The sequence below is a fragment of the Puma concolor genome, chromosome B3 (genome assembly GCF_028749965.1).
Source record: "Puma concolor isolate L17-30 chromosome B3, mPumCon1.1.hap2, whole genome shotgun sequence".
NCBI classification, from domain to species: Eukaryota; Metazoa; Chordata; class Mammalia; order Carnivora; family Felidae; genus Puma; species Puma concolor.
The window spans coordinates 10,449,092-10,473,739 of NC_141672.1; the positions used below are offsets into that span (position 1 = coordinate 10,449,092).

A 24,648-nucleotide genomic window follows, 5' to 3' on the forward strand; every position below is an offset into this window, starting at 1 on the left:
TTTCTGAAATTGTGGCTGTGGGCGCGTACCTCTGTGAATATGCTGAAAACTATTGACTGCTGTATCTTAAATGGGTGAAGGGAACGTGAGTTACAGCTCAATAAAGCTGTTGCAAAAAAAAAAAAAAAAAAAAAAGCACGTCACATATTTGTGAAAACGGCTGGCCTGTCTGTGGAGTTGGCCTCACCTTGGCCTCCTCCGAGCTCATGGGGCTGCTACTTCCAACCTGGGAGAATTCGGCAGACTCCCCGAGCCTTGGTTCCCTCATCTGTAAAATGGAAATGAGAAACCACAGCGCGCCTCCAAGCGTCGTTGAGGGTTGAGGGTGTCCGGCCGGATCGCCTTCAGCCAAGCGCTTTGGCCCGGGACGAGGGCTCTGTTAGCACCTGCTCTGACCGCCTCCCTGCCCCGTGCACCTCTGCTCTGGGGAGGGAGCTCTGGGCATGGCTCTTCTAAGCAGCGCCTCCCCTCCATTCCAAGGAGCTTTGTTTCTGTGACAACGTAGGGCCTTGGAACAGCTGCCGGGGGTGGTCCTCGCTCTTCCGGCTGGTCAACCCCTAAGGGCTTCCCTGCCCTATCAGCCACCTCGTCTTGATGGGCCTAGAATGTAGGCAGCACTCTCCCACTGCGTCTGTCAGAACCACCCGTGTGGATGGTGGGCTTGCTTCCAACGGCCCTTCAGGACACATTGAGCAAGTGTCTTCTGCGGGGCCAGGGGTGTGCTCCGTGTTGGGGACACATAACTGTGTTAGAAGCACATCTGCACATTTAAGGAGCTTTGAGCCTGGTGGAAGAGGCCTCCCGTGGACAGGATGCTGCGTGTGCTGTCACACCAGGGGCACACAGGGCAGCAGTGAGCCCTTAGGGATGGAAACCTGTGGCCGGCAGGTGAGGACGGTGGGCAGCGAGGGCAGGACTGGCCCCCGCCCGGGTGTGGCCCTGGGGAAGCCCACAGCTAGCTCAGGAAAGCCTGGCCTCTGCCACCCGCCGGGGGCTGGCCCACCGTCCTACTCAGTGTCTCCCTACATGACAGCTCTGTCATTTCCTCACTTTGGAACGTTTCCCCCGAAGCTCAGCTCCGAGGGCCACGCGTGGCTTCCTCCCGGTAGGAGCGAAGTCCGGGACGATCACGTCGAGCGCCTTGATCGCCCCGCATTGGAAGAGTGCAGTGAGCCACCGAATGGAGGGGGCTGTCAGAGCCTGGGGGTCAGGAGACAGCAGGCCGCGTATGAGTCATCACATGGGACAGTGACCTTCACGTGGGACACCCCTGACGTGTGCGGAGGAAACGCTGGACCTGAATTTGATCAGCCGTGTTATTCGCGATATTGACAACTCGCCCCGGCCTGCCGGTGATGAATTCCCGCTGCCCGAGTTATAAACTCTCAGCGAGACAGACCTCAGCCAGGGAGCTCGGGAGTCTCTCCCCACTGCCTAGGAAAGCCCAGCCCTGCTGATCGGGGTTGTCAGAAGTCCCTGGCGAGCTGATAGGATCGGAGAGCGGTGTGGAACGTTTGTAAAAGGCCCGAGGGAAAGGGAGAAAGGAGATTTGTGTGAGACGCTTGCTTCCCGGAGTCTGCTGGCAGAATTTCGCAGGGTGGGTTTGAGAGCATACCCTGACTTACTCTGAATTCTCCTCTCTCCCCACCAAAGAGTGGTTTCTCGCTTTTGTGAAGGACTTGTGAAGGAAGACGCAGCGAGCGTGATAAAGGCTGCGGTGGCCCGCGAGCTCTTAAGTGTGTGTTCCCCAGCCCTTTACAGAAGAAGTGTGCACACGCCTGATCTGTGTACTCAGATTCTGTTTGCAGGAGAAAATGATGACGTGGCCAGAGGCCCCTGAACCTGAGCGTGCATATCAGAATCAGGGTCTTTTGTGGTTCCATACAAACTTTAGGATCGCTTGTTCTAGCTTCGAGAAGAATGCTGGTGCAATTTTGATTGGGATTGCATTGAATGTGTAGATAGCTTTGGGTAGTATTGCCATTTTAACGATATTTATTCTTCCGATCCACGAGCACGGCATGTTTTTCCATTTCTTTGTGTCTTCTTCAATTTCCTTCATAAGCTTTCTATTGTTTTCAGCATATAGATCTTTTACATCTTTGGTTAGGTTTATGCCTAGGTATTTTATGATTCTTGGTGCAATGGTGAATGCGATAAATTATGGGAAGAGCCTAAATGTCCATCCACGGATGAATGGATAAGGAATGTGGTTTATATATACAATGGAATACTGCTTGGCAACGAGGAAGACTGAAATATGGCCTCTTGTAGCAACGTGGATGGAAGTGGAGAGCGTGATGCTGAGTGAAATAAGTCATACAGAGAACGACAGACACCATATGTTTTCACTCTTATGTGGATCCTGAGAAACTTAACAGAAGATCATGGGGGAGGGGAAGGAAAAAAAAAAAAAGGTTAGAGAGGGAGGGAGCCAAACCATAAAAGACTCTTAAAAACTGAGAATAAACTGAGGGTGGATGGGGGGTGGGAGGGAGGGGAGGGTGGGTGAGGGGCATGGAGGAGGGCACCTGTTGGGATGGGCACTGGGTGTCGTATGGAAACCAATTGGACAATAAATTTCATACTAAAAAAAAAAAAAATCAAATGCAGGTTCAAATGCAGGTGCCTGGGCCCTACTCTGGGACTTCCTGATTCAGTAGGACTAGGAGAGAATTTGCCGTCTAACCAAATCCCAGGCAGTGCTGTTACTCCTGGCCCGGGGAGCATAGTTTGAGAACCAGCGCCTTCGGGATTCATCAAAGCATCATCCTATGGTCAGGACGTAGTTAAATAAACAGGTAATCCCCTGAGGGATTCTATAATGCATTTTTTTTAATGTTTTTATTTATTTTTGAAGGAGAGAGAGACCGAGCATGAGCAGGGGAGGAGCAGAGAGAGAGGGAGACATAGAATTTGAAGCAGGCTCCAGGCTCCGAGCTGTCAGCCCGGAGCCCGACGCGGGGCTCGAACTCACGAACTGGGAGATCATGACCTGAGCCGAAGTCGGACGCTCAGCTGACTGAGCCACCCAGGCGCCCCTATAATAGATGCATTTTAACCGGGATATTTTGGAATGATGCAGAAGTTCGGGGTAGAAGCCTTATCCCAATACGCTATTTGTAATGAGCAATGGAGAATTATCCATCGCGGTCCACGATTGCTGATGTTGGTGTTGTGCGTTTGTCCAAAAATGCGTTGAATGTGGAGGTTTGGTGTTGTTAGGGTAGCATACAGACAGACCCGGTGGACACGTGCCCAGCCCTCCCTGAAAAGAGCGACTCAGACCTTTCCTGGCTGTGTGTCCCAGCCACATTACACGTGGCCTCTGTGAAACTTCCTCCCCTGAGATGGAGGGATAATAGAAGCACCTGCGTTGTGGGCTTCTTGTGGGTCGAACTGGGTTCATCCTTACAAGGAGCTGAGGCTAGGGTCTGCGCATGGTAAACGCAATACACGTGTTTATTAAATACAATCACGTTCGCTTTGCACGCTGGGGTCCCAGAGGTGGCCTCGGGCAGCACTGAACGATACAGACGAGAAGGAGAAACAGGTCCACGAGGGCATCAGAAAACAACAGGTTACACCCCGTGTTAAGCTCATAAATTGCTTCTCCCCAGGTCAAACTGGTTAGCATCGACGCAGCGGAAATAGCAGACGGCAACCCCTCTTTGGTTCTTGGGCTGATATGGAACATAATTCTCTTCTTCCAGGTAAAGTAATTTCCTCTCCGTAACGCGCGGTAATGATCTCCTTGAGCCCGTTTAGTGCCAACAGAACAGAGCGGGGCCAGATCGAGGGAGACTGGGAGATCCTGCTTCTGATATATTTTGACTTCTCCGTTTCTTGAGAAAGAACCAGAGAAACCCAGCTGCCAGAGTCCCTGTGATTTTAATAGTGATGCGAGCTCTGTTCTCCAGAAGAGTCTAGCCATCCTCTTGGGACTTAAAGAGTTAAATATTTGCTTCAGAAAATAATTTTGTTCTGAAGTGTCACAAAAACTGGGAAATGCTTGCGATCAAAAATCGAACTTGGAGTTGCTTTCCTAAAACGACGCGTGCGCGGCAGATGTAATTAAAGAGCTGGAGTGAAAGCAAGAGGAAGAGGCGTCTGTGGTGTGCTCTCTGTCCTTGGCCAACTCCAGCCTCTGTTTGGAGACGCAGACTCTATAGGGAAGCACAGGATCTGTGGCTGGAGTTTGAAGGTGGCGTTTAAGGGGCGCCTGGGTGGCGCAGTCGGTTAAGTGTCCGACTTCAGCCAGGTCACGATCTCGCGGTCCGTGAGTTCGAGCCCCGCGCCAGGCTCTGGGCTGATGGCTCGGAGCCTGTTTCCGATTCTGTGTCTCCCTCTCTCTCTGCCCCTCCCCCGTTCATGCTCTGTCTCTCTCTGTCCCAACAATAAATAAAAAAAAACAAAAAACAAAAAAAAAAACGTTTAAAACTGCTCAAGTCTCAGGGCGCCTGGGTGGCTCAGTCAGTTGAGGGTCAGACTTTGGCTCAGGTCGTGATCTTGCGGTCTGTGAGTCCGAGCCCCGCGTCGGGCTCTGTGCTGACGAGTTTTTATCCCGGAATAGGAGAGAGTAAGCTGATGTTTCAGCTTCTAAAATGCCCTCTTCTGAAATAGAAAATCATGGCTCCTTATTTAGCTGCCCTCCTAAGAGTAAAAATGACCTGCAGGAAGGTGATTTGCTTGAGCTTTGGTCTCCTTGCTTGTGTTGCTGAGGGGAACGTGTGCAAACAAGGTTCAGGGACAACAGACTCAGTTCTATGGGAGCCTTGAACTCAACACGCCAAAGGCTGTCTCTCCGAGCCTCAGTTTCCATATCTGTGAAATGGGAGCAGTGGTCAGCTCTGTGGGAAAGCCCTCCGTCAACCGTACCGTGTTATACACAGGCTTCAGCGACCAATGTTTGTTATTAAACTCTTGTATAGATTCTGGAAACATGCTGTGTGAAAAGGCAAGGCCTTAAACCCGGCCCAGATATCCATCCATCCATTCATTCGGTAAATGTCTGTTGAGTTTCTCCTATGTGTCAGGCTCTGCACACACACAAAGTCCTGCCCTCCTGACTCTCTGGGATCCCAGAGGGCAGTCCCATAGCATAGAACCCTGTGGTGCAGGTTGTGATCAAGCTATGAGCAGAGTGCTGTAAGAATGTTCAGCGGGGGCAACTGCCCCAGAGTAGGGAGGGGAGTGAGGAGGACTTCCTGGAGGAAGTGACATCAGAGCCGGGTTTTGAAGGATGAGTAGGAGTGCGTTAGACCTGTTCGCGGACTTTGCTGTGCATACGGATTCCTTGGGAGTAGTGCTGAAATGCAGCTTCTGATGCTGTGGGTCAGGGGCAGGGCCTGGGACTCCGCATTTCTCACAAGAGCCACATGTTAGGAGCTACGTTTTGAGTAGCCGGGGATTTGGTGATGGAGGGAAGGGACATCCAGACAGCGGGACCAGGATGCACATAGGCATGGGCCTTGAAGCAGCACCATGCATTCTGAGACCGATAGGCAGGAGAGGAAGGGGGTAGGTGGAATCTGGTCAGGAAGACTGGCGTGTGTGCGTGGCCAAAGCACCAAAGAGAGAGATTCCGGAAAGAGGCGAGCTTTCCTATGAGGTGTCGGTAGGCACCACGAGTCACATAAAACCGGAAGCGTCTTCTGCCCACGCGGAGACCCAGCTGCACGCGCGCTGGTCCCTCCAGCCAGGCTCCCCGTGGCCCGGGGTCAGACGAGGATTTGCGCTAAGTCTGTCTCGGGGGGTCTGAAATGCCATTTTCTTTCCAGATTAAGGAGCTCACGGGCAATCTCAGCAGAAACTCGCCGTCTTCCAGCCTGTCACCCGGCTCGGGGGGCACAGACTCAGATACTTCCTTCCCACCCACGCCCACCGCGGAGAGGAGTGTGGCCATATCTGTGAAAGATCAGAGGAAGGCTATCAGGACCCTGCTGGCGTGGGTGCAGAGGAAGACGAGGAAGTAAGCCATCACTCCCTCCGCCCTCCATGCTGTTGTCAGGCAGAGGGAGGGGGGTCCCCCCTGGGAGAGGGCAGAGGTTGGGGGCACTAGCATGTATTAGGTTATGTGCCTGTCACTTCATACAGACTCCGAGAGCCGGGAGCGCTGTGCATTTTCAGTTTCTGCACGCCCAGAGCTGTCTTCGCAGAACGTTCGGTTTGCAGAAAAGTGACAGGGGGATTTGAACACGAGATCGAAAGGGCTTTGCCCCCATTTAATCCCAAAGTGGGAAGGGCTCTTGGATCCTTATAACACGTACATATTCGTTGTTAAGCTTCGGGGTGACTTTCAGAGACTGTACCTACTAAACTCTAATAACAGTGAAGGCTGTGACGTGCTGTGACCCCCGCACCAGCAGGCCAGGGCTCTCAGCAGTGCTGTATCAGGGTCTTATGCACCAGTCGACAGCCCCTGGGACCCTGGGACCCTGGGCCGTGGCGGGGACAGCTGGAAAGCTAGGCCACGCGCGGGGAGAGCCACACCCGACCTGGGGCCACCGGGCTCTGCCACGCACAGACCGGGGGCCTTCCTGGTGCATCACAGCCACGTCTGCGAGATGGTCACTTATCACTGCCTGCCTTGCAGGACGGTTAGGACGACGCGGAGGCAGCTCGCGAAAGCGCCTTGCGCTTTACCAGCACTTAATAAGCACTCCCTCACGCGTCGGGTCCTCTCTCCCGGGTGTATACGGAAATAAACCACGAAAGAAAAAGAGAGTTGGATCCCTGGGTTTTGACTGAGGGGTCAAGCCTGGAAGGGTTGACTAACGTAAACATCTGTTAGATGTGGCTTAAAAATAAATCAACCTGAAGAGGGCTCGTTGCCAGGAGGTAGGGTGACCGTCAAGGAGAGGACGTGTTCCGTGGGGGTGATGGAACAGTCCTGGATCTCCGTCGTGGCGGTGGCGGCCACAGGGTCTGTCCTTGACAAAGTGGCCTGGGTTATATACCACCCCCGTGGGAGTGACGCTGGACCGATCCAGACAAGGCCTGTGGCTCAATGGCTCGTAGCACCGTCAGCGTCCCGCCTTTGATGTTGCACTTGGTGATGTGAGGTGCCCCGAGGGAGGCCAGGTGGACGGTAGAGGAGAGCTCTGTACCGCTCTTACAGCTTCTTAGGAATCCCAGATGATTGCTAAATACACATATTTTTTCTAAGAGAGTTCAGTGGCCACCGTTGGAAGACGGACGGGGTCTCAGGATAGATTCAAAGGAAGTTGGCGCCCAGCAGGATTGTCTCTCTTTGTCCCGCACTTTTAAGTTGTTGACGTTATTTCTGTGAAATGGGATCGTTGGCGGCTTTCGTGTGCTACCCCGCGTCACACGTGAGGTTGGCCTCGTGCCATGGCCGTTCTGACGGGTAAGATCTAACGCTCTGCCACAACAGCTGCCAAGCGGTCGCAGCCAGACGGGGTCCCCGTGTTACAACGGAGGAGTCTGAGGGCCAGAGCGATGTGACTGGCCCGAGGCCATCGCGCTGGGAACACGCGGGGCGGGGGCGGGACGGCCGGGAGGTGAACTTGGGCCTTTCCGGCTCCAATTTTACCGCACACCCTTATTTGCTGGTTTGCCTGCCACCGAAGAGTGAGCAGCGTGTGGAATTGCTCCTTACGTGTCTGGGAATCTGGGAACACAAGGTCCCGTTTTGCTGGTGTGGGTAACGTACACCTTTCTGTTCTGTGTCTCCGGGAACGGAGGGGGAGTGCTGCGTACAGCTGTCCCGGGACTCAGGGCCTGAGGCGCCCCTGGCGAGCCCGCAGCTCCTGGCCCCGCTCGGAGGACCCTCGAGGCTGCCGCGTGTGACCTCTCAGGGGATTCACCTCCTGACCTGTGTCGCGGCCACCGCGGCCCCTCTCCTTCAGGTATGGCGTGGCGGTGCAGGACTTCGCGGGCAGCTGGAGAAGCGGGATGGCTTTCCTGGCCGTGATCAAGGCCATCGACCCCAGCCTGGTTGACATGAAGCAGGCTCTGGAAGACTCCATGCGGGAAAACCTGGAGAAGGCCTTCCGCGTGGCGCACGAGGCCCTTCACATTCCCAGGCTCCTGGAGCCAGAAGGTGACTCTGGTTCCCTCCCTTTCTCTTTCTGTCTTTTGAATTACTTGTATTACAGCTGCAACACACGCCGTCCGTGGAGAAAAACTGGGAAAAGACAGGAAAATCGAACGAAGACATTGTTATGTTTCCTGTACTTCACCCCTTAGTATTTTTCGATGCATCTCGTTATAGTCTTTTTTACAGAATTGAGATCGTTCAGTATATGTATATAGTTGACCCTTAAACGACACGGGTGTTAGGGGTGCTGACCGCCCCCTGCCCACGGTTTAACATGCACGTATAGGGGACTTGGGTAGTTCAGTCGATGGAGCCTCTGACTCCAGCTCAGGTCATGATCTCGCAGATCGTGAGTTCAAGCCCCCCGTCAGCCTCGCTGCTGTCAGCACAGAGCCCGCCTCGAATCCTCTGTCTCTGTCTCTCTTCCCCTCCCCCACTCACACGCGCTCTCTCTCTCTCCCTCGAAAATAAATAAACGTTAAAAAAAAAAAAAAAGAAAATCCACGTATAACATCTGGCCCCCCAGAAATTTAGTGTCTAATAGCCTACTGTTGACTGGAAGGCGTACCAATAGCGCGAACAGTTAACTAACACATGTTCTCTATGTGATACGTGTTATACACCTAAGCTAGAGAAAAGGAAACGTTACTAAGAAAATCGTAAGGAGGAGAAAATATATTTACGGGACTGTACTGAACTGATCCCAAAAAATGCACGTCAGCGGACCCACACAATTCAAACCCGTGCTGCTCAAGAGTCAGCTGTAGTTGTGCATCTACGACTTTTTATTAAATTTTTAAAATTTTAATTCCAGTAGAGTTAACACACGGTGTTATATTAGTTTTAGGAGTGCCGTATAGGGGTTCCACAACTCTATACCTTGCTCCGTGGTCACCATGATAAGTGTACTTGTCATCCCCATCACGTATTTGTAGCTTACTTGTTTCTACTCACCATTGAGTAAACTGATTAATTAATGAATTAAGTCGTTAATGATGACATAAGCCCTTTGCCCGTTGCTATCGTGTCTTTGTTATGTATTTTTAATGGCTGCACAACGGTCCATCTAGTGGGCGTCCCCAAATTTACTTAGGTCTACCACTGGTGGACATTGAGGTTGTTTCGAAAAGAGTCACATTTCTGTACAACATGCGGCAGACCTCTTACTGAATAGAGCTCAGTGTGCATCTCAAGATTATTTCCTTCCATCCGCGGAATACCAGAGTTGGAAAGTACATGCCTTTTCAAGGCGCTTGGCTGTCTGTCAGATTGATTTCCACATGAGTTGGGCTGATTTGGGACTCCCTGCCGCGGTGAGTAAGGGTCATGGCTCACCAGACTCGCTGAGGGGGCCAGCTGAGAGTTGGCTGCTCCCGCTGGGGGAATCCAGACCGCAGGCAATAATGGACAGCCTTGGGAACGAGGAATCCTGGGTTCCACGTCCCGCCCCTTCTCTTCATCAGCCGGATGTGAGACTTTAGCCAAATGATTCACCCTCCCTGGGCGTAAATTTCTCAAGCATAAAATAAAGAGGAAAAAAACCTCAATGGTCTGCAGGACTCTTCAGCGACAAGTGTCCCTCGATCCTGATTACAAATCACGTGTTGATCGTCCTACTAACTCCTGCGTCTCTCTTAACAGACATCATGGTTGACACGCCAGACGAGCAGTCCATCGTGACTTACGTGGCACAGTTTCTGGAACATTTCCCGGAGCTGGAAGCTGTATGTTTGTTTCCTTACCTTTAATTCAGAAACAATTTCCACCCGCCGGCCGTCAGACAAAGCGCTGATGAAACGACCAGTAATAATCAAAACTGGGTCTCAAGTCCCTCAAGTGTTGCCTTGGCACATTTTAATTTCAGAAGCATGGATAAGATGCTTTACATTTATTTTTTTTTATTAGTTTTAAAGGTTTATTTTATTTTTGAGAGAGAGAGAGAGAGAGAGAGAGAGAGCACGTGTGAGCAGGGGAGGGGCAGAGAGAGAGGGAGACAGAGAATCCCAAGCAGGTTCCACACCGCACACCATCAGCACAGAGTCCGACTCGGGGCTTGAACCCACAAACCATGAGATCGCGACCTGAGCTGAAATCCGGAGTCAGCTGCTTACCTGACTACAAATCACTGTAAATGATTTACATTTAGAAGCAGGATGGGAAGTTGGGCAGCCATCCCTCTTGCCAACGTCTTCCCAAACCAAACTTTGCTAAGACTGTAAAAGATGTTCCCTTGTGATGTGCGTTGGCCACCTGATACTTTAGCCGTCAGATGGAACATTCTAGCAGTTTACCAGATTTTATCCGAGTGTGAAAAAATATGGAGGACAATGACATTTCAAAAGCATGTCTTCTTTAAAAAAAAAAAAAAAAAAAAAGGCATGCCTTCTTATTTTCAGAATCCCAGACTGTACTTGGAACAGAATCAGACCTTTCAGAAGTTATCGTGGCTCCATTGAACCTCCACCCACCCCGTGCCCAACCTTGAGATGGTAATAGTGACAGCAACAATGTGACGATAGACCTTTATTGAAATCCTTGGTAATTTACTGGGCTCGCTCAGGGCGACTCAGCAGTAAGCTGGATGGATGAGGTCCCTGACCTCGTACGGCTTCGCTCTCAGAGCCCAAAGAGTCGACAAGTGAGCAAACACAGAATTTTGGGTAATGGGAGGTACTAGCCAGAACCAAATTAGCATGAAGAGCCAATCCAGGGGGGGACAGGGCTGCACTTCGAGCTGGAGGCTGGTCAGGTAAACGCCCTGCATGTATCTGGGCTGACTGCCCCCTACCTCCAGACGTGGCTTTGTGTCACGATCCTCGTGTTGTAGATGAGAATACAGATGGTCGAAGAAGCCTACGGGCCTCCCCAGGATCACGGCTACCAAGTAGAGAGCTGGGGTCAAACCACAGCTCTCTGTGACTCCACGCTTCTGGCTCTTGGGTCCCTTACAACCACTGGCTGGAACCCAGGCCCCATTTTGTGCAGCTCCGAAGAGCTAGTCCGAGGCCACGCCTTTGGTTCCATTCCCTTTCTGTGTGCGTGTGTCCTGTCTGTCCCTGCACCACAGATCACTTCCCAGGGTGCTTTAGGAGCAGGAATTCCATGGGCTGGAAACGGCAGTTCTGCCGCTTGAAGCTGTGTGACCTTGAGCTGCTTACTTAACGTCTCTGATACACGTCTGTGAGAGGTGTCCGCAGTGAAATGGAAATCTTACCCACACTTCAGAGTTGTGTCAAGAGTAAATAGACGATGTGAAGTATGCAGTCTTCTGCCTGCGACAACAGTCAACGCTCAGCAAATGGTGGTGACTGTCACCGTTTTTGTAATTCAGTTTTCCTAGGCCCTCGCGAAATTTGGAAATACTAGACGCCGGGGCTTTTATTAGCCCCGAGCTCTTAAGCTGTAGGCAGAGTTTGGAACCGGCTGAAACTTACCATGTCTGTGTGAGTTAAGGTCACCGCCAGGCTTCAGCAAATCTAACCCTTGGATCTCCCCCAGTGCTGGGGTCAGAGGCTGGGGCTGGGACGAGAGAGACTGGAGGAAATATGACCCCTGGAGAAAGCGGTCCCGATTCACAAAACACCGTGTACCACTGCGGCACTGGCTGTGTCCTTGCCCCCAAGGGAATCCAGATGGGCCGTCCCAGCTAATCTAGACACCCACTGAACTCTTCCTTAACAACTCAGCTCAGTTTAGCTCATTTTACTGACTTATTTTAAGCGTTTATTTGTTTATTTTGAGAGAGAGCACGCAGAGGAGGGGCAGAGGGAGAGAGAGAATCCCAAGCGGGCTGTGCAGTCAACGCAGAGCCTGATGCAGGGCTTGGTCTCGTGAACCGCGAGATCGTGACCTGAACTGAAGTCAAGAGTCAGGTGCTTAACTGACTGAGTCACCCAGGTGCCCCAAGTTTAGTTCATTTTAATAAATCTCTGCTAAGCCCTGGTCAGCCATGTAACCAGACCCTGCACCTAGCTTTATGGCCCAACGTACGGTTTATTTGGGTAAATATATCGTTTGTGCTTCGAAAGAATGTGTCTTAGGTAGTGACACATTCTCTCTCTCTCTCTCTCTCTCTCTCTCTCTCGCAAATAAATAAATAAATAAAAGGAAAAAAAGAATTGGCATTCTTTAAATACCAATTAGACTGAGTTGGTTAATATGCTCTTCTAATATTCTGCACACATACGGATGTTTTTCCTACATTTCCTATCAATTAGTGTGAGGGAAAAAGGTTAAAAATCTCCAACTTGTGGCTGTGGAATTGTTTCTCGGTTGTTCGTTTTTGCCTTATGGTGTCGACGCTATGCTATCATGCACATTTAAGACTGTTGTATCTTCCTGATTTCTCGATCGTTGTATTTTCCCGCAATTTCGATCTTTGCCTGGAAGTCTGCTTTGTCTGATAGGAAGATAGCCATACCAGCTTTCTTACAATTAGTATGCACGTGGCATATCTCTTTCTCTTTTCCTTACAGTGTATGTGTGCTTATAGTTAAAGCATATCTCTTGGGGCGCCTGGGTGGCGCAGTCGGTTAAGCGTCCGACTTCAGCCAGGTCACGATCTCGTGGTCCGTGAGTTCGAGCCCCGTGTCGGGCTCTGGGCTGATGGCTCAGAGCCTGGAACCTGCTTCCCATTCTGTGTCTCCCTCTCTCTCTGACCCTCCCCCGTTCATGCTCTGTCTCTCTCTGTCTCAAAAATAAATAAATGTTAAAAAAAAATTAAAAAAAAAAAGCATATCTCTTGTAAATAGTATACAGTTAGGTCTTATTTCTTAACTCTTCTGACAAAAATTAGTGTGTCACCTTATTAGTGAATTTCTCAACTATTTACATAGATTTAACCTACCATCCTGATTGTTGATTTCATTGGTCCTATCCGTGCTATGCTCTTTTGTCCTTCCTAACCTAACTTTTTTTGGATTATTTGATTATTTTTTGGTTTCTATTTTATCTCCTCTGTTGGCTTTTTGGCCACATCTATTCATTTTATCTTTGCAGTAGTTTCTCCAGGGATTATAAAACTCATCTTGAACCTACTTTAGCCTACCTTGAATTACTATTATACCACTTAAGGTAAAACATGTATTTTATGCATTTTTACGTAACAGTGTAATTCCCTTCACTTCCCTATTCCCTTGTGCTGTTATTGTCGTTTACTTTACTTCTGCATATGTTTTAATGGCCAGTGCTTTGTTATTACTGCTTTCAACAGTCAGGAGACTTTTTAAGAAAAGCGTTTAAATGGCCTTCGGTATTGACCACATAGTTTCCATATTAGGTACTTTTCATTCCCTCCTTCAGACCCAAGCTTCCGTCTGTGGTCACTTCCCTTCAGCCTGCAGAACCACTTTCCTTTGTATTTCTTGCCGTCTTCAAATCATGACCTTTGGACTCTCTCCTTTACTAACGCTGGGTCATATTTGAGTCTACTTCTAATGATGGTTGTTTCTCTTGATTGTGGGTCTCATTCTCCTGCTTCTCCATGTCTTAAAACGTCTTGTTTTATGCCAGGCTTGGTCTATGAGAGTAGAGATTGAGATGGGGCGCCTGGGTGGCTCAGTCGGTTGAGCGTCCGACTTCGGCTCAGGTCACGATCTCGCGGTCCGTGAGTTCGAGCCCCGCGTCAGGCTCTGGGCTGATGGCTCAGAGCCTGGAGCCTGCTTCCGATTCTGTGTCTCCCTCTCTCTCCGCCCCTCCCCCGTTCATGCTCTGTCTCTCTCTGTCTCAAAAATAAATAAATGTTAAAAAAAAAATTTTTTAAAAAGAGTAGAGATTGAGGACCTGCCGTCTTTTTCCCCCAGAGAAGGTAGCCTGTTCCCGAACAAGGACCTGACTGAGGAGCTGACTGTTTTGACCTTCTCAGGAGTCAGTAACAGCGACACTGCAGTTTAATGTCAGCTCTCTGGTTTCAAATGATTTGAGGATGGGGTCAGCCAATTCTCCACCAGCACGCTGGGAGCCAAGCACTACAATACCACCAAGACTGCTCTGTGCTCTCCAGCCCTGCTCTCACTCTCACTCTCAGCTGTTTCTTACTTAACAAAAGTCCCCGTGTGTCGAGAATTTGTGTATGACGAGAATTGGTTTTGCATTTGGGGCCCTTCTGTGTTTGATCTCTCACACTGGCCCATGCAGTCAGTAAAGATTTGGCTAATCTTTCCTTATCTTGGGTCAGTTCACTCTCCTGTCCCTGCTCAGACTAGGCAGGAGCCCACCAGTCTGAAGGAGCTGACAGTCACTTAGGAAGGGCTCATCCTTCCCTAGAGTTCCATTCATTGAGATTTCTTTGCATCCATAGCTTTTAAAAACACATTATTTTTTTTTTTGACATATCTGGTGTTTTCACATTTCAGCAGGAGCAACCAGCCCCATCTCTTAATTAGAGCACTTCTCGCATTAGTTCTGAAATGGCTTTGTCCACACTGGTTTCTGTTTTATTGGGGGGGGGGGGGGGATAGACGTTGCACTCAAACACTCCTCTGATTTCATGTTGCCCTGTGTTCCTTCACAGGAGGATCTCGTGGATTCGGATAAAGAAGCCCCTATTGAATCCACCTTTGTCCACATCAAAGAAACCCCTTCTGAACAGGAGAGCACCTTCTTCCTTCTGACGGAGAACGGGGAGCGAGCTTACACCGTCAACCACGAAGCCAGCCACCCGCCGCCCTCCAAAGTCTTTGTCTGTGACAAGTCCGAGGGCGCGAAAGAATGCTACCTGAGTGTCATGCCCAGCCAGGCGCTCTCAGACAGCTCCACTGACTTCATGCACCAGATCATCGACCAGGCCCTCCAAGAGGTCCCGGGGAAGGCCAGCAGCACTGGTGAGCCATCTCCGGAATCTTCCATTTTATCCTCCAGAAAGGACAACCGGAGGTCCAACTCTTTGCCAATCAAGAAGACCGTGCACTTTGAGGCTGACACCTACAAGGAGGCTTCCTGCAGTAAAGACCCTTTCTACAGTCAAGACCTTCGCTTTGAGGGGAACCCGAGAGGGACAAAGGACTCGCTGAAGCAGGATGGGGACGTCCTGGCAGCTGAGATTGCCGAGGAAAAGCCGAAGCAGGAAGCCCCGAAGATTCCGGAAGCGGCCTCTGATGAGTCACCGGGGGTCGAGTCTTTGGTGGACAGGAAGATCAATCATTCGCAGACTTCGGAGAGTTGTCCCTCCTGGAACGGGGCACCAGAGGGTGCGGCCGGTGGGGGGAAGGAGAGCCGTCCCCTTTCACCCCTCGGGGACAACGCGGTTATGGCCGATTCCTTGGAGATCAAGGTCCAGCTGCTGACCGTAGAAGCTATGGCTGAGGAAGACTATTTTGAAAGCACACCTTTAAAGGCCTCTAAGTTCAACAGCGACCTAATAGATTTTGCCTCAACCAGCCAGGCCTTCAATGAGGTTCCTCCGCCTCGTGAGAAAAGACCTGTCGAGGAAGAGGTTCCAGAGGATCACGCTGAGAAATTGGGAAAGAGGAGAAGCAAATCTGCGCACCAGCGCAAAGACTCGGATGAGTCCCCAGAGAGGCCGGACAAGCAGGAACCCCACAAGGACCCTGGGCAAGAGGACCCAGGCTATTCTTTGGCCCCCGAGGAGGCACCGGTGGAAAAAAAGCCAGAGGTGTACGAGAAGCCCAAGCGCAAGTCCGCGCGGCGCCGTCGGGGCGAGGACGAGGGGGAGGCCGAGGGGCCGCAGGGCCCGGACGGCGAGCTCCCCTCTGACCCTCCGAGTGGCAGCCTCAGCCTGGAGACCCTGCACAGCCGCAGCCAGGAAGGCCTGGACTTCAAGCCCTCCCCGCCGCTGTCCAAGGTCTCCGTCATTCCCCACGACCTTTTCTACTACCCGCACTACGAGGTGCCCCTGGCTGCGGTTCTAGAGGCTTATGCGGAAGGCTCAGAGGACCTGAAACACCAAGACCTGGATCTGGAGGAGCCGGAGGACTATCTGCATGACCTGGGGGCCGGGGCTGAGGAAGCCAAGGAGGCCGAGGTCTCTTGGAACAGCTGTATCTTCTCGGGGCCGGACGAGGAGGGCCCTGAGGCCAGCATCCCGGCCCCGAGTACCGACAGGGGTGCAGAGGGCACCAGACCAGCCTCGGAGCCCGCACCCCCAGCCCCTCCAGAAGGCCACCAGCCAGGGGAGGCCGAAGAGAGCGGCCCTGTGGAGAGCCATCAGGTAGGTGGTCGCCGATGCGGGGACCCTGGGCCCTGCAGAGGGATTCTGCTGTTGTCGCAGCTTCAGCCTCCACAAAACGGGGAAGCGGATGCGTCCATCGCAGGCGGTTCGGCCAGTTTAAGGAGGCGCTCACTCAGGCTCGGGCACGGGCAGGGCTGGCCCCCGAGAGGAGCTCTCCTGAGATTTTGAGCCTGGGGGGCCTCCAGGAGCCCTGCCCCTGCCCACGAGGCCGCCAAGAGGATATAGAAAGAGGCTGTGTTGGAGGGCCCGGCATCGTAGTGGTAATACTTGGAAACGGCGATCAAAGCACTTAGCAAACCTTAGCCCCCGCCTCCTGCAGCCTGAGAAAACCAAGTGGGACCTCATATCTGACTCCGGCCTTGATTTTTGGTGGCACAATTATCCTGGGCTTAGAAGTGGGGGGCACGCACGTCTGAGTTTTAGCGGCTGGGCACACGCCATTTGGTATTCCCGTTTCAGCTGGCCCAGCAGCTCGAGGGGCCACCGGAGGGGGCAGTGAGAGGGTGCAGGAGACCCTGACATGCTCCTCCTCTTGGTCCGCTCCCTTCCCTCCCCTCCAGCCAAGCCAGCCTCCCCCCTACCTCCCGGGCACGCCACACTCTGCTCTGCCCCTCCCCCCATGTTACACTTGGCAAGTACTCATTCCTCTTCAAAGCCCAATGCTAATGACACCTCCTCCTAGGAGCCTTCCCAGCTTCTCCCCCGGAGGCCCTTGCTTGTCATCTATAGCCAGTGACACGGGACAGCTCTCTGCCACTAGTCTGGTTGTGATTTTCCCTCCCAGGAGAGAGTGAGCATTGAGGTATTAATGTTCGGATTCTGGAGAGAGCCTGGCAGGGCTTGCAGTGGAAAGGAAACAAAGGTGGATTGCAGGCTGGTTTGGGGGCGTAAGGTGGACACGGGGTAAATTAAACACCAAGATAAATGGTGATGCTCTGGCTAACGGCAGGGGAGAGTCTAGGCTGAGTGAGGGGCGGAAAGATGCTCTGAGGAATGAGAAATCCTTGCACTTGGAGGGCTGCAAGAGAAAGGGACAATATCAGTGGCCTTAAAAGACATTTAGGGTCTAGATGGACCGGAAGCGGTGGCTTGGTCTTGTTCGCCCAACCCAGACGATGCACTGGGCAGAGCAGAATTCTCAGTGACGAACAGCCTAGAAGCAAGCGTAGCAGGGCCACCCGTGCTGGGTCTGCCTTTGGATGGAGAAGAGAGGGGGGCGTCCCACAGGTGCCAGGACCCACCTGCCAGCTGCCGCTTCTGCCCCCAGGGAGAGGAACCCAGTCCCCGGCCCCCACCCCCTCCCACCTGCTGTCTTCTTGGAAGCCAGCCCGGCCGAGCAGGCCCTTCCAGCGGGGGACCCCAAGATTCAGCGGGGTGGATATGGCCCTCAGTGACATCACGTCTTAGAGTCGCCAGGTAGGGGGACCATGACAGCAACTGTGGCGATTTTCTGGGCAGCAGATCTTTCAGGACGAAAGAAAGGGGACCGAGTGGGTGGCAGAAGATAAGCCTAAGTGGCATCTCTGCCCCTCCGTGCTATTTAAAATGGCTTATTAGCAGCTCAGTTCCTCTCCCCGGACCCACTGAATGCGGCCTGCACACAGGCCGCTTCATTCTCTCCTGCTTTGCAAAGAGGAAGGTCATTTGCCAAGAGCAGGTCGTGCAAGATGTGTGTGCCCAGCATGCGGACAGGTGATTTGGGGTGGGGCTGAAGGGGTCCTGGGCTGGGAATGATACCGGGAGATGTAGATTTCAATCCACCTTACGCTGAACTAAGCGTGAGCCCTGGGGAGAGCTTCCGTTCCTGGCTACGGTTTGCCACCGTCTGCCTCTCTGGGCTCTGAGCTGCCTCCTCTGGCTGCCCCCCCATCCGGTGAGCAGGCCCCCACTTATCCCAAGTGAGACCAAGGAGTGCACCCAAGTGAGTGCAAGGAGGGCTTGTCGCCCGGGATGACAGGTGAGGTCTGTCTGGCAGACAAGACAACACAGAAGCATTTCTCTGATACCTGGCCCTTCTTTTAAAAAGGAAAAAAAAAAACAAACAAAAACAAAAAACGGGGCGCCTGGGTGGCTCCGTCGGTCAAGCGTCCGACTTCGGCTCAGGTCATGATCTCCCAGTTTGTGGATTTGAGCCCCACATCGGGCTCTGCTGACAACTCAGAGGCTGGGCCCTGCTTCGGATTCTGTGTCTCCCTCTCTCTCTGCCCCTCCCCCGCTCATGCTTTCAGAGAGGTAGCATTGGCCCATGGATGACAGAGGGGGGATGGGCATTCACACTGCTGGGAGCAGATTTAATTCCTGCACGGAGCGTTGTTCTCCCGGGGTGCACGGGACAGGCCACTCTCATCCTCATAGTCTGACACCTGCAGAGCAGTGTCTTACGGCCCCCGAAGGGATTCTTGAGAGGTGGCTCCGACCACCCCCACGCTTCTCGATTTCACTCGGGAACGTTGCCGCGGGGTTTCAGAGTGCCTGGTGTGGACGGTGGTCGAAGCCACTTCCTTGTCAGATAAATGCCAGAGATGTCGCACTATGATCCAGCAAAGGCACGGGGAAGATGTCATCCCACAAGCTGTCTGTTTGCCAGTGTGTGCACCTCTCCCAGCCCAGGGGTCGCCTTTGCACCTGTTGGCCCACTGGCTTCCAGGATCGGCTCCTCTCTTTAAGTGGGTGATGGTTGTGTGAAGGGCCCAAGCATCGCCCAACTGTATGGCACATCCTTCATGGGAAACACGGTGTGGTATTGTGAGAAGAGATCGATAATTATTATACCCATTTGACGGATGAGGCAAGTGAGGGAGAGAGAGGAAGAAAGCCGGTTGCTTAAGGTAACTAACACAGCCAGATCTCAGTGACTCCGAAACCGATGCTGTTTTTTACAGTCTGTGGCCTTGGCACGCTAACCAGGGGTGGGCTTCTCTTCCACGGCGGGCTGTGCTGGAAGGAATCCCCGAGAGGGGGCGCCCTAGCTTCCTAGAATTCAGGTGGAACCGAGCGCTGCTGGGGGGGGGGGGGGGGGGTAGGGGGTGTCATGCACTCAGCACCCAGCCTCAAATGCTGACTTGTGTTTGGTTGTCTTTGTCCTTAAGTCCCAGGAATCTGAAAACTCGGGAAACTTAGCAAACTCTTTAGAAGAAAAGGTAACGGGAGAGTCAATCAGCAGTAAAAAAAAGGAAAAAAGGAAGCACGTGGACCACGTAGAAAGTTCAATATTTATAGCACCCGGCACCGTCCGATCCTCAGAGGACCTAGAAGGAGACACGGGTGACCACAAAGTCCTTTCCAGGTATTTTATCACTGTCTTCTCCCCCCAGAGACCGAGCTAGAGAGTTACTCCCTGAGTTCATGTCATTCTTGGTTTCTGATTTGGTGTGGGGGGGGGGGGGGGAGTGGGTGGGGGGAACACAGGGACGGGACCGGATGGCAAGGGAAACACAGGTTCGTACAAAAATTCATCCAGCCAGTTGGTCATTTATTTGCCAGAATCAGAAACGGATCGGTCCTCCTTATCTACACCCTGCTCCCCGGCCCTGCCCGGCCTCCCCGTTACCAGGCCCGCTCGTACGCGGCAGGGCCCGGCGGACACGAAGCCCGCCGTCTCCCCTCTCCGAGTACCTTTGGGTGGAAACTGGCAGTGGGCGGCAAGATGGCCGAACCGGGGTAGGTGTGGGGTGTGAGACGGTGCGGTGTTCGAGGCTCTGCGGACGCCCCGGCCCCCGGATGCCCCCTGGCTGGGCTAGGGAGAGAGCCAGCCTAGCCATTTATAAGCATCTCACAGAATTCAAAGCAATGTGCTCCATAGGCACGGGGTGGGGGGACCTTTCATGGCTGTCACATGGAAGCCGGACGTGAATGATGTGGCTTCACCTGTGAGTTTGGGTCCCAGGAAGTGAGGCCCGTTGACTCGGCTCTGGGGGAGGAGGAAGCTCGGAGCGCCCATCTGCTCGGTCACTCCGAGGGCACCGGGTGAGCCGGACTGGCCCCAGGGAGAACACTTAGCTGCCGAAATGTCAGAAGATCCCGGTTCCTCCCCGCCGTCCCTCGTCGCCACCATGGCCACTGTTGAACGTGCCCTAATGTGTTCCAGCATTTCGCATACGGTCCCTCATCAGTTCTCACAGCAGCGCCTTAGGCGGGTAGGAGGGACCATGCTTCATCACCGTGGGCGCAGGGGGGTCTGGGGACACCTCCCAGCCCAGGAGATGACAGAGCTGGGGTCTTGGACTCAGACCCGTCGGGCTCCATGACCCACATTCTTTCCGTGACCCCTCATTGCCGGCAGTGGGGGAGCCACACTGGCTGCGAAAGGGAAGTTGTTGAGATCAGCATTTGGGGAGGAAGTGGGGAGAAGCCAGGGCAGACAGAACCAGAAGGAAGAGTTGGCGGATGTCCTGCCTTCCATCTCCCCTCCGCTATGCTTCGGCTCCTGGGTGGGCTACAGGGGACGAAAGGAAAACAGGTGGGGGGGCCCAGGTGAGGAAGGGCAAGGCACAGCGGAACGCTGCGTTCCCACTTTGCCCGTGACCCCCGGAGTCCCTCTCCCTGCAGAGACCTGGTCATGACCGTCCGGCGGACATCCTTGTCTTGGCGTGCAGCCCGGACCCAGCTCTAAGTGCAGATGGCCCGCATGGGCAGGTGGCCCAGGCGACCATCTTCTCCAGCACAGCTCGCTCGAGGAGGGGCCACGGGTCATTTCCAGACGGCTGTCCCTCTTCACTAGGGGAAGATGCAGGCATGGCTCCAGCCCCCCGGGGGCTCAGGCAAGCAGGAGGGAAGGCGCGCCCCCTCTTCTGTGCTGGAACCGAGGGGAGCACCTTAGGTGCCAAGAGGCACGCGCGGATTTCACCTTGTGGACCTCAGAGGCAGGTGGAGAGAGCGTCGGGGGCACCTGCAGGCTGAGATGTCCTTCGAGCTCGGTACAGAAGGATAGTGGGATCTGGACTTGGGAGAGGGACAGAAGGCGTTCCGGGTGGGAGAAAGAGCCTGAGCAACCAGCTGGCACACAGCAGCCACCCCAGGACGTGCAGGTCGGATGTGAGGGGGTCAGGGAGAAGCAGGGGAAGGAACACTGGGGGATCGATCATCTGGGACACCTGCTGCAGCCAGACATCAAGCAAAACCCGTCCCAGAGGAGATGAGACAGAGGGGGCGGATGTTCAAAAGGCAACGTTCTGTCGGTGTGTGTGGGAGTGAGGCCCGGTTGACTTTTCCCGGCGAAGGTTTGAGCGACGTGCACGTCCTTCTGTGTAGAGCAGACAACAGTCCCCTCGGCGGCGGCTTCCCATCCCACTCGGGCAAAGCTGTAATTATTACGTCGCATTTCAGCCGCGGGGAAGGCTGCGTGCCAACGCACGCAGAGGGCGCAGGGGTGTGCTCCAGAGAGAACGAGTGAGGCCCCCTGCGCCCCTCCCCTGTGCCAAGCCGTTTCACCTGCAGTCCGGCAGGTACCACCACCCCCCTTTCGTGACCGAGAAAGTGAGTTCGGAGAAGTCAGTGCCTCGCCCAAAGCTCTCGAACTGGACAGAGCCCCCGGGCACCTCCCTGCCAGGCACACACAGCATGTTTTCCTGGCTGTACCTTGACTGGGGCTTCCCATTGTTCTGGGCAGAAAGGGCCATTGTTCCAGAGCCTTCCCGACAGGTCTCCCCCGGCTCTCATCTGTGTCCGTTCTTGGTCACCTCTGTCGTCCTCCCCAGCCCGCCAAGCACCTTGGCTTTAGTTGAGATCCTTGAATGGCCCCTCGAGCTCTTTTGCCTTTGAGGACCCTCTGTCCCCAGCTTGTTCCCTGTCTTGCTCCTGGGTTTCAGCTCCTGAAACCACTTCCTCCAAGCAGCCTTCTTAGATTCCTCCAGGCTACTTTTAATCCCCCTTTATAGACTCTCACGGTCTCTACTCTTTTTCTTCACCGCATGAACCCAAACAGGAATGTCTCCAATTATTTGTGTAAGGATGTATTTGTCATCTGCTCTCACCTTAGACGGTGAGGCAGCTCCCTGGAGGCTGGGGAGGGCACCCAGCAGAGGTCCAGAGCTTAGCACCGCACTGGGCCTGCAGCTGGCCTTTAATAAACATTCTCAGGGGCGAATGTGAATAAATAAATGCATTGCTCTCTTAATAGTCTGTGGAGGGCGGGCTCCTGAGGAGCCGGGCCCTCAGCCGCCCGGCCCAGTGCCTGGCACACAGTAGGCGCTTGATAATGCTTGCTGGGAGGAGGGAGTTCGGGATACAAAGCTGAATCGGCCTCCAGCGGATGGTACCAGAACACAGAAACCACCCGCAAGAAGGTACGCCGAAAGCTAGCGGGAGAAGAAAGAGCAGGAGCCCTTCCTGATGTTGACCCGCCTTTTAGTAGAAAATAGGATCCGCAGGTGGGAGTTACCTGTGTCTCCAGGTGCTCCCGTGAGTCGGGTCAACACTTATGGGACATTGCTGGGGCCCAGGCACCTGACGGTCTCTTCTCTTTGTGGTGCGTTTTGTGTCGTGTCCGTGCCGTGATACTCGCTCGCCTAGGCTGGCCCAGTGCCTGGCACGTAGTAGGTGCTTCATGCCTATTAGCTGGAAACATGCCCGATGCAGGGGAAGAGGTTGGTGAGGGTCCGGTGGGCGGGAATAGCCAGGCTGCCGATATGAATTCCCTGGCAATAAGCTCGTGGGTCAGATGCCTTTTTCTTGGACCCCCGGATGGCCACACGGTAGGTCCGCCTTGAGGAAACGGAAGTGATTGTCTCTGATCCCCAACACCTCGCTCTCCTGTTGAGTGGCAAGACAGGGCCACCGGGACCTGGCGTCTATGCTGTACTTCCCACCAATACCGCAGCCCCGTGACGTAGTCGGGGTGGGGATGATGATCCATTTTACAGATGAACGAAACTGATCCGAGACATAAAACACGTGGCTAAGGTTGCCAGTTAATCGACCAGGAGCCGGGATACGGCCCAGGCCACTGGCTGGGCATCTTCGGCCGCCGCCCTGGGTGAACCAACTTCAGCAGATGATCAGAGATACGTTCCCCATCAGCCTCAAAGATATGGTCAGAAAATCGGCCTCCTCGTGCCTGAGAGAAAAAGAGGTACAGACCCCCGAGAGCTGGACAGAGAGCAGCCTTGTGCCCAGAAAGCACTAGAAAGGGAGTCTGGATAGCAGGTCTCAGCCCATGCGTGACATGAACATTCAGAGGACCTTTGGCAATTCCCAGATCTTGGGATGCTCAGAGAAGGCCCTCTGTTTCTTCCCGGAAACCCTATGACTTTTGAAAACACGTGGTCTGCTTTCTATTTAAAATTCTCAGTTGCTTTTTCTTTTTTTCTTTTGGATGAGGCCACAGTGTGTCTCTCTCTTACCCATCCTACTGTTTGTAAGCACACTCCAACCCAAGTGGGCGTGTTGGATACAGTTGCTCCTTTCCGTGGCTGGGCCTGAAGTCATAGCTGGCCTAAACCCACGTGTGGAAGACTTGGGGCGGGGGTGGCCATACAGGGGGACCCGAAGAGCTCCCGGTGGCACCAATTCAAAACGTGTGTTTATTTTTCAGGACTAGTCACAGTGACTCCAGCATTTACATTCGACGACATACTAACAGGTCTTTGGAATCGGTTAGTATGGGAATTTCTTCTTCTTCTGCGTGGCCCCTGCTAAACCAATCCCTTCCCGTCCTTCCTCCTCCCGGCCCAGAGCTTTGAAATTACTGACGTGCAACAAATGTACTTTTGGATAGAAGACAAGCAAATTCACACCTTGTCGTTGAGCACAGTCCCACCGGATGTCCAATTGGGGTTCTAGGGGATGTAAATAAAGTGCTGACTGTAAACCTCGAAGTCCTCTTTGTTGTAAAAAATGCATCCAAGACCTGCCACCCAGCCCCGCACACGCCCCCAGAAAGACCACCCTCAAAGACAGAGCGCAATGTAGGCGGAGGTTCCAGTCTACCTTCGCAGCTACTTAGCCCTCGATGTGTTGGGGCCCAAAGCACGGGGGGGTGCCGCAGCCCGATTCGGGTTGTGGGCGGTGGGGCACCAGCCGGGGGCTGGGGGAGAGGGTAGAACACCAGTAGAATATCAGTTAGCAGTTTGATTTTGGAACTTAAATGCTTGCGATATTGAGAAAAAGCGTGGCATGCTCGGCTTTGTATGTTTAAAATCGTTTTATTTTCTGTTTCAGAGATTTCATCTTTACTAATTGGGTTGCGGGGGTTTTGTTTATAAATTTCACTGTAGGACCACTTTAGCTATGTTCAGTTGAGGAACGCGGCAGATCAGGATGACAGAAGAAACCGAATGTTAACCAGGTTGGTGGCTTCAGTCCGAGTTTTGCGGGGTTTAAGATTTTTTTCCTTTCCTGTTTTAATTGTGCAGCCTCCCTTGGGGCGTGGCTACGACTAGGCTTTGTTGATGGCGATAGT

The 24,648-nt window shown here is 53.2% G+C and overlaps 1 protein-coding gene across 5 annotated transcripts in view; it reads left to right on the top strand.

The window, feature by feature from the left end:
• The window catches only part of CLMN (calmin), a 114,499-nt gene that overhangs the window by 85,529 nt on the left and 4,322 nt on the right, over window positions 1-24,648 (top strand). For 4 of the 5 annotated variants that reach the window (XR_015252053.1, XM_086708880.1, XM_086708881.1 and 1 more), the window contains exons 5-12: window positions 3,621-3,713; window positions 5,781-5,971; window positions 7,872-8,065; window positions 9,704-9,786; window positions 14,574-16,229; window positions 19,340-19,536; window positions 23,782-23,842; window positions 24,464-24,534. Coding sequence is in view for 4 of the 5 variants with exons in the window: in XM_086708880.1 (XP_086565006.1) it covers window positions 3,621-3,713; window positions 5,781-5,971; window positions 7,872-8,065; window positions 9,704-9,786; window positions 14,574-16,229; window positions 19,340-19,536; window positions 23,782-23,842; window positions 24,464-24,534 (2,546 nt within the window). In the remaining variant the exon portion in view is untranslated. Of the gene's footprint in view, window positions 1-3,620; window positions 3,714-5,780; window positions 5,972-7,871; window positions 8,066-9,703; window positions 9,787-14,573; window positions 16,230-19,339; window positions 19,537-23,781; window positions 23,843-24,407; window positions 24,535-24,648 lie in introns of those variants that run through there. The other variant, XM_086708883.1, reaches the window with a different exon arrangement.